Source organism: Orycteropus afer, unplaced genomic scaffold, assembly GCF_000298275.1.
Source record: "Orycteropus afer afer isolate SDZICR_OR568_19922 unplaced genomic scaffold, OryAfe1.0 scaffold00136, whole genome shotgun sequence".
Lineage (NCBI taxonomy): Eukaryota > Metazoa > Chordata > Mammalia > Tubulidentata > Orycteropodidae > Orycteropus > Orycteropus afer.
The window spans coordinates 1,474,935-1,486,477 of NW_006921723.1; the positions used below are offsets into that span (position 1 = coordinate 1,474,935).

The following is an 11,543-nucleotide window of genomic DNA, read 5'->3' on the forward strand; positions in this document are numbered from 1 at the left end:
GAAGCGCGATGTCATCCGCGGGACCTCCATTAAAGTGCTTCCTTTTCCTCGGACCTCTTGTGGCGCTTTTTTTTTTTGCGGGGAGGAGGGACGACTCGCACATGAATGCTCTCCAAATTTTAGGGCTGGCCCAGGAGGAGGAGAGGATTTAGGGTGAGACTGGAAGAGGGCTGGAGTCAGACCTTGCCAAATACTTTTTGATTTTGAATTAGGTAGAACTTCTAACATACACAGTAGTCCACGAAATTGTACAAGGAATGAATGGTACCCAGCCCTGACCACAAGCAACCCGCGACCTATCCTAATCCCTTCTGTGTTAATTTTATTACAGAGCTCAACATCTTTTAATTTGTTCTATAAGTAATTTAAAATATAGTCCTTGAAGATAGGGATTCATAATCTCAACACTTACCACACTTAAAAAATTACCCATAATTCTTTTTTTTAATTGTGATTTGGGTGAAAATTTACAGAGCAAATTCACTTCCCATACAGCAGTTTACATACACTTTGTCTCAAGACATTGACTACAATTTACCACAGTGCAACAGCTCCCCTCCCACTTCCTCCTGCTAGTTACCTCTTCCCTGTGTCCAACCCACCATGCACTCCTGCCCCATGAGCTGTCTCCCTGTGCATAAACAGCCCTTTTTTCTCCCAAGATTGTTATCTCCAAGGAGTGTATTTACTTCAGATAAATGTTCAACTCATATGCCTGTCTTTTGTTTGGTTGGAAGTTACAGGCATGGGTTCAATTCCAGACCTGAAGGGCAGCTAGGGGCCATAGTCTCAGTAGTTCCATCAGGCTCTATCAGACCAGCAAACCTGGTTCATCCCTTCCTCTTTTTTTCCAAATGATTTTGAGTTTTGTTCCACATTATTTTCCTTCTCTATCCAGGATCTCCTACGTAGATCCCCCTCCGAGTGGTTGACAGTGGTAGCTGGGAACCATCTAGTTCTGGTCTCACAGTTGTATAGGCTGCAGATGGCATAGTATACTAGTTGGAAAAATTACCCATAATTCTTTAATGCCATTAAACGTCTAAGATATTCAAATTTGCACTTGTTTCATGTACGTCTGGTAAGGAGAGAATGTTGGGGAGTGTTGTCTACTCTCTCCTAGAGGATGGGCTGTGAGACCTTGTACAAGGCCATGGCCCTCTGAGGGTCAGGTGGCTTCTATGAAATGAGGTGCTTGTATCTCCTTTGCTGTTTTGTTGTTGGAGTAATATTACAAATGGCAGCTCCCACTTAGTAACTTATCCTAAGTGCCGGGTACTTGACAGGTTCTTGCTTTCACGTGGCTATCAGTCTGGTGGGAGGAATGGATTCCTACCCAGGCAGTTTGGACATGGTGGGGGTCAAGGCTGAGAGATGGGATTGTGGGGACTCTGAGAAGAGGGAGCCCATGGGGTCTGACTTAATCTTGGAAAAAATGCAGTCAGGGGAGGCTTCCTGGAGGAGGTGATAGGCACTGACAGCGCCTGAGGGAATTTGACATTAGGAGGAGTGACAAAGAAATTGTAGCCATGGAGCTGCTACTGGATCTTCAGGTCTGTGGGGAACCCTGGGATGTGTATGAGCCAGAAACTAGTCAGTTGAAAGATCTTCAAGCAGCAGGTGTGGGAGCGGTCTAGAGGTGTCGAAACGCAAAGTTGGGATCTAGAGTAGCAGGTTGATGGGATTACGGTCCGAGTCTTCTGGGGCTGCTGTGACAACCCGTATTTAGGGGTTGGGAACAGGGTTCCTGCGTAGCGAAGACTCAAAAAAGAAAGTATCTGCAAACTTCAGGAACTACAATTCCCAAGAGCCTTCGCGCCGCGGCCTCCGCCTACTTCCGGATCCTCCCTTTGCTTCCAAGTCCCGGGAGGGGTTTTGCGCTTTCAACCGAACCTGACACTAAAGATTGGGGCGTGACTTCGCCAGATATGGCCAATGGGAGAGCGTGAAATCTGCAGATCGCAGGGATGGGGCTAGAAAGCGGACCAATGACGGGGACCGGCAGCGCCATCAGAGTGGGCTGTGCTGTGGCTGGAAGTTACTGTGCGGCGGCGGCTGAGAAGGCGGCTGTGGTGGCGGCGGCGGCAGCGGCTGAGGAGGTGGTGGCGGCGACGGCGACGGCGGCGACGGCGGAAACAGAAGATGGTGAGTGCGGTCGTCGGGCTTGTACCCTCCTCCGGGCGACAAAATGGCGCCGCTAGCCGACCCCCTCCCTGTAACTCCCGAGGTCCCTCATCGCCTGGCCCGGCCCAGCCCCCTCAGGGCCGGCCCCTTATCTCGCACTCACCTATGACCTTCGACCCCCAGACCCTTGCACACGCTTCCTGCTGCCCTCACCACAGTTCCGTCCCCAACCCTTATCCCTTCTAGGCTTTTAGGCCCTGTCATCTCATTCATTTCCGGGTCGCGGCCCCTCCGGAAGTCGCTTGGGATGGATATGGGGTCCACTGAGACCCCTGTTCCAAGGCCTCGTTCTCGGCACGCTGGGCCTGGGTCTCTCCAGTTCAGGACAGTCTAGGAAGCTGGCCTGGTGGTCGTGGTGGGGGAAGGGGCTTGGCATCGCGACCTGGCAGGGCCGTGTCGTCAATGGAAGTGCGACACCACGGGCCGCTTTGGTCGCCCAGGGCCGGATCTCCCACTCCCACCGTTTCGGGTCCACCTGCACCTAAGAGGGAACGGTTTCATCTTTCGGATCCTGGGGCCTCGTCCGTGTTAAACGGAAATGACCATGGTCCGGACCTCAGAGAGTTGTCATCATTTAGGGACCTGACGTCGGAAAAAGCTCACGACCGCGACTGCTCAACAGTCTAGTTGTCGGGGCTGGTTACATCCTCCCTAGCTATCTTCTTATTCTGAAATGGAGATAGATAAGAATAGTGCTGACTGGTAGTTGGGAGGCTTAAATTTCTTCTGTGCTATTCCAGCACCCTGCGATTTGGGTCTGATGGGTGTTTGAAGTTCAGCTCCCTATAAGGAGAGCTGATTACCTGGCCCTAGAGATGTGCTGAAGCCTCCCACCCAGCACTGTTGGGCATCCTCATGGTTGACAGGGGTGGCGAGGGGTTTCTCAGTGCAAGTTAGAGCCTTGTTGCCCCCTGACATAGGGTTGCACGTCACGTCTCAGTGTGGTAGGGATTGGGCAGAGGAGGAGGAGATAAGAAAGCCAGGGCCACCCTTGATTCCTCCCTGCGACTGCATCCCCCACAGGCCATTCACAAGAGTATTCTGTTGATTTTGCCTCCGGAATACACCCTGGATCTGGCCATGTCCCCCCACCCTGATCCAGCAGGGCTACCTCCCATCTGGCTGCCTACGCCAGGCTCCTCTCTGGCCTCCTTGCTTTAGTCCCACCCTTGTTATTAGTTGCTGTCAAATCGTTTTTGACTCGTATGACACGAAGTGGTTAGAGAAGAACTGCATCCCGTAGGGTTTTCAAGGCTGTGACCTTTTGGAAGCAGATCACTAGACCTTTCTTCTGAGGTGCTTCTGAATGGGTTCACACTGGCAACTTTTCAGCTAATAGCCAAGTGATTAACCATTTGAGCCACCCACAGACTCCCATTCCCACTTCTGGCAGTTTGTAATTCACCCAGGGACTAGAGGGAACTTTTAAAGACATAGTCAGATTATACAATTTTTCTAATAGAACACTCCTGGGTCTTCTTTTTGTAACCTGGGTGAAACCCCATCTCCCCCTTGGGCCCACAAGGCTCTGTGTGGCCCATCCCCTGCCACCTTTGTGACCTCATCTCCTCTGTGATTGCCCCTGGGAGCCCCAGCCACACTGGCCTTTCTTCTCGTCTTATCTGCTAAGTCCTTGCCACTCCAGGGCCTTTGCATCTGCTGCTCCTGTCTGGAATGTTCTTCCTGTGATGCTACTTCCTTAGGGAGGCCTGTCCTGACTGAGAGCATAATGCCCTTCCTCTCCTGGCCCACTATTGCTTCTTATCCTCCTTGGGCAAAGCTGAGTCTGGCTTAGTAAATGGTGGATGGCCCATGTGGTGCGGATGGGTACACAGATATTTGTGGCATCTGTTGAGGAAATGATGACTGGGGTTTGACTGGTTCCAGCAAAGGTGTCCTCTTCTCTCAAGGCCTTGTTCTCTATTACCCTATACTCCCACTCCATTTATACCTTCTGAACAAACACGGTACTGACAGCTACCCTTCAGAGCTCTGCTGGCTCTGTAGGTTGTATCCTGGAAACTCAACAGAGCTCTGAGAAGTGGACCCTGTTTCATGGGAGGCAGCAAAGCTGGGAGATCCCTCGTTCTAGTCACACAGCAAGGAAGGGGCTGAGCCAGGGCTGAGTGGCCCATGCCAGCCTGGCCAGAGGCCCAGGTTGAGTCAGCCCTGCCCTGCCCTCTGCCCTCCACCCTTAGGATGTGCCAGGGAGGGAGGTGGGCAGGTCTGCAGGTGACCATAGCAAGGTGTGAGTCTCTTTGGCTGAGGTTTCTGAGGTGTGGGAAGAGGGAAGGGGGGCGGTTTGAGCCATTCTTAGCTGGGGTTGAGGGGTGATTAATGCATGTTTCCCCTGTGGAGAAAGGGAATTCCTGGAGGTGGCACAGAGCTGGTGTTGTGGCTAGAGTCTAGAAGGGGCAAGACAGGCTAGAGACTGAACTGGGTCCCTAGGGGCTATGGAGGGTTCTGAGCAGTGTAGGACTGGAACAAGGACCCCTCCTCACTCTTTAGGTCTCAGTTTATATACTCAGGCTGGCCAGGCCTTAACCCCCTGCTGCCCTGGGGTCTCCCTCTTGCTACCACATCCTTGAGGCCACTTACATTCACTGGTGTGGTTCTCTGGCCCACATCTGTGCTCCACCCAAAGAAGGCACCTGAAGCCAAAAGCAGGTCTGTGATGGCTCCCCCAGCACCTTGCTGCATAGGTGGAGCCTGAGGAGAACGAGTTGATGGGGTGAAGTCGCTCCCTTCATCTGGGCTGAGCTGGGACTGGAGCTTTGCAATGGGGAGGCATGTTTGAGGGACCTCGAGGTGGCCTTGGGTAGTGGAGAGTATGAGTGTAAGCTGCTGCAAGGTAGCCGGGACCCTCTACACTCCAGCCACGGACCCTGGACAGGCCTCATGGAGACAGGACATCACTGCTCCCACCTGCCCTGAGGAGGGTAGGAGACCCCCTGCACAGCATCACCCCACAGGCGGGTCTCCAGGCCTTGGGGCAGAAGTACGCACCAAAGGTGCTAGCCCCTCATCCAGCCTAGTCCTAGAGCCCTTGCTTTTCAGACAGGGAAACTGAGGTACTGGCGGGGCACACAACAGGAGCAGCGTGGCCTTGAAGTGCGTAACCACAGACAAATGACATGTGATCGCTTTGCCTCAGTTTCTCTGTCCGTGTGATGTATAGCACCAGTTCCCGCCTTGTCAGGAACTGTGTGGTGAGGCATTCTGGAAGTCCCCAGCCCCAGGCAGAGATATAGGGAACCTCACACGGATACTCCACTCACTGGCCTGCCCCGTCTCACCTACAGCTCCGAGCTCTCCAGCTCTGACCCTTCCCAAGGATCCAGGACACCTCCCTGCACCCTGGTTCACTTTGCCTCAGTTTCCCAGAGGTGGTCTTGATTCCTCCCGCTTGGTGGCCAGGGCTCTGTGCAAGGCAGATACTCATCCTTACCCAGAGTCAGGGGCCTTTCCACGCCAGGGTCCCTCACAAGCTGAGGCTTGTCAGATGTTGGGGCAGATACCAACCTTTCAGCTAGTAGTCCAGCACTTAACTGTTTGCACAATGCAGAGACTCCTTGTCTTAGAATGGGTAAGTCTTTCTCCCTCCCCAAGTCTCTGTCAAACATGAACTAATAGAAACTTGAACCGAGACAGCCTTGTGTTCCTAGGCATTAATATGTTAACACTGTGAGTGCACTGAGGGCAACCAGGGTTCCCTCCTCTTATAGACAATCTCATCTACCAGGGCCCAGGGGCTTGGAGGGGGATGGTGGAGTCTGACTGTCCTGGGCTTGAGTCTTCTTTCTGCTGCTAATGCCCTGTGGGACAGTAAGCAAGTGATCTGCCCTCTCTAACCTTAGTGTCCTCACTTCTCACGTGGTAACAGGCTGTTGCAGGGACCCTATGGGAGAGGCCATGTGATGCACCTACTGCCACATGGGTTGATTTTTTGAGTCATGACATGTCCATGTTGGGCGGCCAGTTCCAAGATCCATTCTGGAGAACTCAAGCAAGAAAGAAAAGGAGAGATAAGTCCAGTTACTGCTCAGTTGCTGAGGGCCTGGCTTCTCACGTGCCCTTTTCTGTGTCTTTTAGGCCGATTTTCTGAAAGGATTGCCCGTCTACAACAAAAGCAACTTTAGCCGATTCCATGCTGACTCTGTGTGTAAAGCTTCGGTGAGTGTGTGTTTGGTGGCTGCAGAGGTTGGGGGGCTACCGGATGGGAGGTGGCTTGTGGGGGACATGCACCTCCTGAGCAGGGCCTTGGCAGAAATGGAGGCTGCTCTATAAGCCCAGCCTCACCTGAATTCCTACCGGGCCACCCACCCTGTGAAGGATGCAGGGACCTAGGTCTGTCACACTTTTTTTTTTTTTTTGAATTGTGATTTGGGTGAAAGTTTACAGAGAAAATTCAACTTCCCATACAGCAGTTCACACACATGTTGTCTCATGACATTGACTACAATTTACCCCAATGCAACAGCTCCCCTCCCACTTCCTCCCGATAGTTACCACTTTCCTGTGTCCATCCCTCCATGCACTCCTGCCCCCTGAGCTGTCTGCCTGTGCATAAACAGCCCTTCTTTCTTCCATGATTGTTCTCTCCGAGGAGTGTATCTACCTCAAAATGTTCAACTCATGTGGTCTGCCGCACTGTTAACCAACCCCTTTTTGTCTTTCCATAGAACCGACGTCCGTCAGTCTACCTGCCCACACGAGAGTATCCATCTGAACAAAGTAAGTGGCCTCTGCCCATCCACCTCTTCCAGCCTGGCTGCCCAGGAGTGGGGCACAGAGGCTGAGTGGGCACAAGATTCTGGGTGCCATCAAGCCCCCGTCCAGGCCATGGACTCGGCTTGGGTTCACACCAGGGTGACTGCGTCTGGGGGCCTGGTAGGCAGGGGCTGTGAAGGAGGTGACTAAAGAGCCTCTGTGAGGGGTGCTGGCTGGTGTACATGCAGAAGACTTGGTCCGTTCCTGCCTTTGGGGATACACAGACTTCAAAGTTTCGATGTGCTGGATCAGGCCGAGTTCCATGTGGCACCTGCAGTGCCCTCTCTTCTGCCCGTATAGCACTGACGTTGCTTGCTGCCCCCACATTTCAACTCAGGTGTCCCCTGTGCAGTCTCCATGCCCAGAAGGTGGGATCATTCAGACCAACCATCCCATTGGGCAGGGCAAGAGGAGAGGGTGGCTGGGGAGACAGGGCTGCCAGGTGGAGAGCCACATGGGAGGTCAGAACCCACAGGGCAGAAGGGCCCCAAGGTGGTTTGTCATGGTGGTATCTTTTCACTTTGAATGGAAATATTTCCAGACCCTCTGGGTTGGGCGTTAGTGTCTGTGGGTCAGCCACGTACAGTAATGTTCCCATTGGCATGGGCCTGTGAGCCAGGGGCCTACTTCCCTGCCCAGGGAGGGGACCCCACCTGCAGCACTGATGGCTGACAGGGCAGCTGGCTCAGGCCCCTAGTGGTGACAACTCTGGCTTTTCTGGAAATCTCAAGGAAGGCCACCCTACCAGCTGTAGGGTGTGCATCCCCCTTGATGAGCACCCATCCTGGGAGGGCTGCTGCAGGCAGGGATGGCACGGGGCCGCCTCAGCTGCTCCTATGCCGCCTCAGCTGTCCCCATGCCACCTCTCCTGCAACTTTCTGTCTTTCCTCCTCAGTCATCGTGACAGAAAAGACAAATATCCTCTTGCGCTACCTACATCAGCAATGGGACAAAAAGGTGAGGCCACGGGGTCCAGGTTCCAGGACTGGGAGGACCGGGTACTTGAGTGGGGCTTTGAGAGCTGAGTAGGAGTTCACCAAATGCTCAGGGAGTGGGAGGAGCATCCCAGCTTAGGGAAGAGCTGTGCTGAACTGACCAGGCTCCAGTGCTTGGGGAAGGGTGCGGCGGGCTGGGTGACCAGGTTGGAGGCCCACAGGGAGCAGGTGATGGCAACTTCAGTCCACACAGGGGAGTGCAGCTGCAGTGAAAAGTCTCCCTTCTGAGGGCCCTCAAGTGCCACCTACACACATACACACAGTCCCTTTCTGGGACTGGAATTTTTCTTTTTTTTCCCACTGAAAGTCTACATTTTTCTACAATATGGTTAGCTTATTTTTTCACCTAAGGGTGCATGTGGGACAGTGAGATTCAAGTGAGGTTATTCAGTGGCCCTCTGATGAAGGGACACTCAGAAGACATCCTGGCCTCCCACAGTGGGAAGAGGGCAGTCCCTAGGTATCCTCAGAGCAGTCGAGCAGCAGCCTCACACTGGGCGGGGGCTGTCCCACACCATGATGAGCATGTGAGCACCTGTCTCAGGCTTTTGGCCCTGGGGAGCTCTGGGGGGACCGTTGGGTCTGGGGGTCGGTTGGTGGCTTCTGAACCAGGGCCAGGTCATGCATGGTCCTGCTCACCACCTAGCCTCACAACCCCAGCTGGGCCCCCTGTACCCAGTAGAGCCTCTATTTCCTCATCTGCATTTGGGGGTCCTGCCTGGGCTTAGGTTGGGATTTTGGGGGCTGTCCTGACTCACAGCCCCTCCCCTTCTGCTCTCCAGAACGCTGCCAAGAAACGAGACCAGGAGCAAGTGGATCTAGAGGGCGAGAGCTCGGCACCTCCCCGCAAGATCGCACGGACCGACAGCCAGGACATGCACGAGGACACTTAAGACTTGCACTGCCCTTACCGCACCTCCTGTCGTGTCTGCTCTGTGCCGTGCGTCCGTGCCTGCCCTGCCCCACCCTACCCACCCTGCCCACACCGCGCCATCCACACTGCGTCCACCCTCCTAGGAGCTGATGTATTTATTTTCCTCGAGTTTTTATTTATGCTGTAAAGTGTACCCAGCAATGGTTAAAGCGGACGTCAGACCCCGTAGCGTGATGTTGGTAGATGCTTTTAAAAAAAAAAAAACAAACAGTTGTTACTTTCCCTCCCCAACCCCTCCCCTCCCCGCCCAGTTCTCCTCCTCACAAATGAGCGTGTGGCTGAGAGGGTGGGAGCAGGGGTCCCGGCCTCCTGGCTTGCAGGGACAGCCAAGCAGCCTTCTCCCATCTTCCTGGTTGCCAGCCAGGCCTTTAAGATGTGGCCTGGTCTGGCGTTCCACTGGGAACCCTTCTGTGCCCTGGTCAGACCTCGTCACTGAGTGTGCTCGAGGGGGCAAAGGAGGCCCTTCTGGAATTTTCAGTCATTTTATCATGGACTAGTGCGTGCTCCGTGTCTACCCCAATAAAAGGATCTTTCCTATCTGACCTTGCGTCTTTGGGAGGCGTCCGATCGCCACCAAGAAGAGCCGAAAAGGGACCCTCGCCATTGCTGGGGACCAGCTTGACTTCCGTGGTCCCGCTGTGGCTGCCTTGCTCAGAGCCAAGACCTGCCAGACCTGCTTCTCTACCTCACCTGCCCCAGGTGACCCCGTGGACGGAGTTACCCTGGAAACAGTCCATGCCCCCGAGGACACAGCTGTGGCCAGACAGCATTCCTAGGACAGTGCTGAGCAGGGTGGCAGCAGAAACATGCCTGTGTACTTGCCTGCTTAGGGCAGCGCCCAACAGAGTGACAACTGCAGATAGTGTCTGTCCTCCACGCCCTGTGGTCAGAGAGAAGGCCTGCCCCATGCAGTGCCTGTTATGGACGTGGGCAGCAGTGACCCCCTCCTCAGCTAGAAGGGCTGACTGAGAGACTTGGGGGCTTTCAGGCCCCAGGCTCAGAGGAGAAGGCTCCTGCAAGGCTGGGGGTGGCGCCACTTCTGCCTGCTTCCCCCAGTGGGGACAGTGGAGAGGGTGTGCCACAGTGGAGGCTGTACACTCCTGGCTGGGAGGAGTGTACACTCCAGGTTATCAGTGTCAGGGGCCTGGACTGCCAGCTCTCCAGGAAGGGTGGTTCTGGGTCCCCCAAGGCTGACCTGGCCAGCCAAACCCAACCCTTGGTGTTCCCTTCACACTCAGGTGTGGTACCTGGGCCCTGCGGTTCTACTGGTGTGCCCATGGAATGCAGAAGGCAAACCCCGGCCGCTCTCAGCAAGAGGGCTAGAGCTTACTGGAGGTGCTCAGACTGGAGTCTTGGGTCAGTCTGATCCCGGCAGGCACATAGTGATTGGGAAGACAGGGGCAGAGGAACAGGGTCAACCTTGACCACCTCAGCTTCCCAGTGGCCCTGCCAGTCCCACATCCCAGTTTGAGGTCTCCTGCTGCCATCCATCCACGGCTTGGCTGCTCCTAGGACTGATTCAAGAGGGCCATGCTAACAGAGGCCTCCCTGTGGCCTCACTACTGGGAAGGTAACAGTTGAATCTGAGCCTGCCCCTACTCACATACCATCTTTGGCTCCCACTGTCCTTAGGAGAGTCCATGCCAGGCTTGGCACCCCTCTCTGCCTCTCAAGATCTCCTTACCCCTGTGCTAACCCCACCACACTGCCTCCCACACCTCTGTGCCTTTGCACAGGCTATACACTCAGCCTTAGTGAACTCAGGGCCCTCCCCAAGGGTCCCATTCTTCCCGCCACCTCCTTCTAGCCTACTGCTGGGCACTGGCCACAGCAGGCGTGGAGTCCTTTGCCTTTGGGTGTGGACTGTCCACTTTTTACGCGGATGGTAAGGGTCAGAGGTGACGTTATCATTTCGACATGGGTAGGGGATGACCGCACGTCTGTCCAGGGGGACCCTGCTGCATCATCCCTTCCCCATGCCATCCTGCCTGGGGCCTTCTGTGTCATCCCTTCCCCATCTCGCCTGGTGCCTTCTGACTCCATACCCCACATTCTTCCCACTGTCACGGTTCCCAGAGGGCGACCCAGGGAGTGCTGGGATGTGCCACCCCTCCCAACCCCCCATCTCTTACCCCGCCAGAGGACCACTCACCCCCCTCCACCCTCCTCTGCTGATCTGACCCAAACTGCCTTCTTTTGGCAACTTGACCTTTCTCCTTGTCTGGGTGGCTTCTCCCAGGGCCCCAAGGCTGAGGCCGCCCGATCTGGGCCGTCTTATAGATAGCAGTGGCCTCAAATTTTCTATCTGTGGCCCCATCCCAGTTACAGGGAGAGGCCCAAGTGTGGCCTGGCGCCTGTAAGGAAGAGGCACCCACTTTAGCCCCTTCTGTGCGTTGACCCTGGGCACTGTTGAAATATACTTTTTATTGCATTTCTGCCGTTTTACAAAAATATGACAAAATAAATTAAAAACAAATAAATAATTACCTATTCTGTGTGTGTTTTCTGTTGGTTTGAGGGGGGTTTTCTTTCATCCCTCCCTCCCAGTTGAAAGGATAACGGCAGATAGGGTGTTCCCAGCCCTCAGAGGGGCGGCTAGCCCTGGGCAGGAGCCCTGGGCAGGTATTGCATATGAGCGCGGCGGGCAGGCGGGCAGCAAA

At 54.6% G+C, this 11,543-nt stretch overlaps 1 protein-coding gene across 1 annotated transcript; it reads left to right on the top strand.

Annotated features, from left to right (window-relative positions):
• The first annotated feature begins 5,743 nt into the window (after nucleotides 1–5,743).
• DDA1 (DET1 and DDB1 associated 1) lies at nucleotides 5,744–8,842 on the top strand. Its single transcript, XM_007945460.1, has 5 exons — nucleotides 5,744–5,770; nucleotides 6,277–6,357; nucleotides 6,867–6,918; nucleotides 7,850–7,911; nucleotides 8,732–8,842. The coding sequence occupies exons 1-5, from the start codon at nucleotides 5,744–5,746 to the stop codon at nucleotides 8,840–8,842; spliced, it is 333 nt and encodes a 110-aa protein (XP_007943651.1).
• Nucleotides 8,843–11,543: the final 2,701 nt, after the last annotated feature.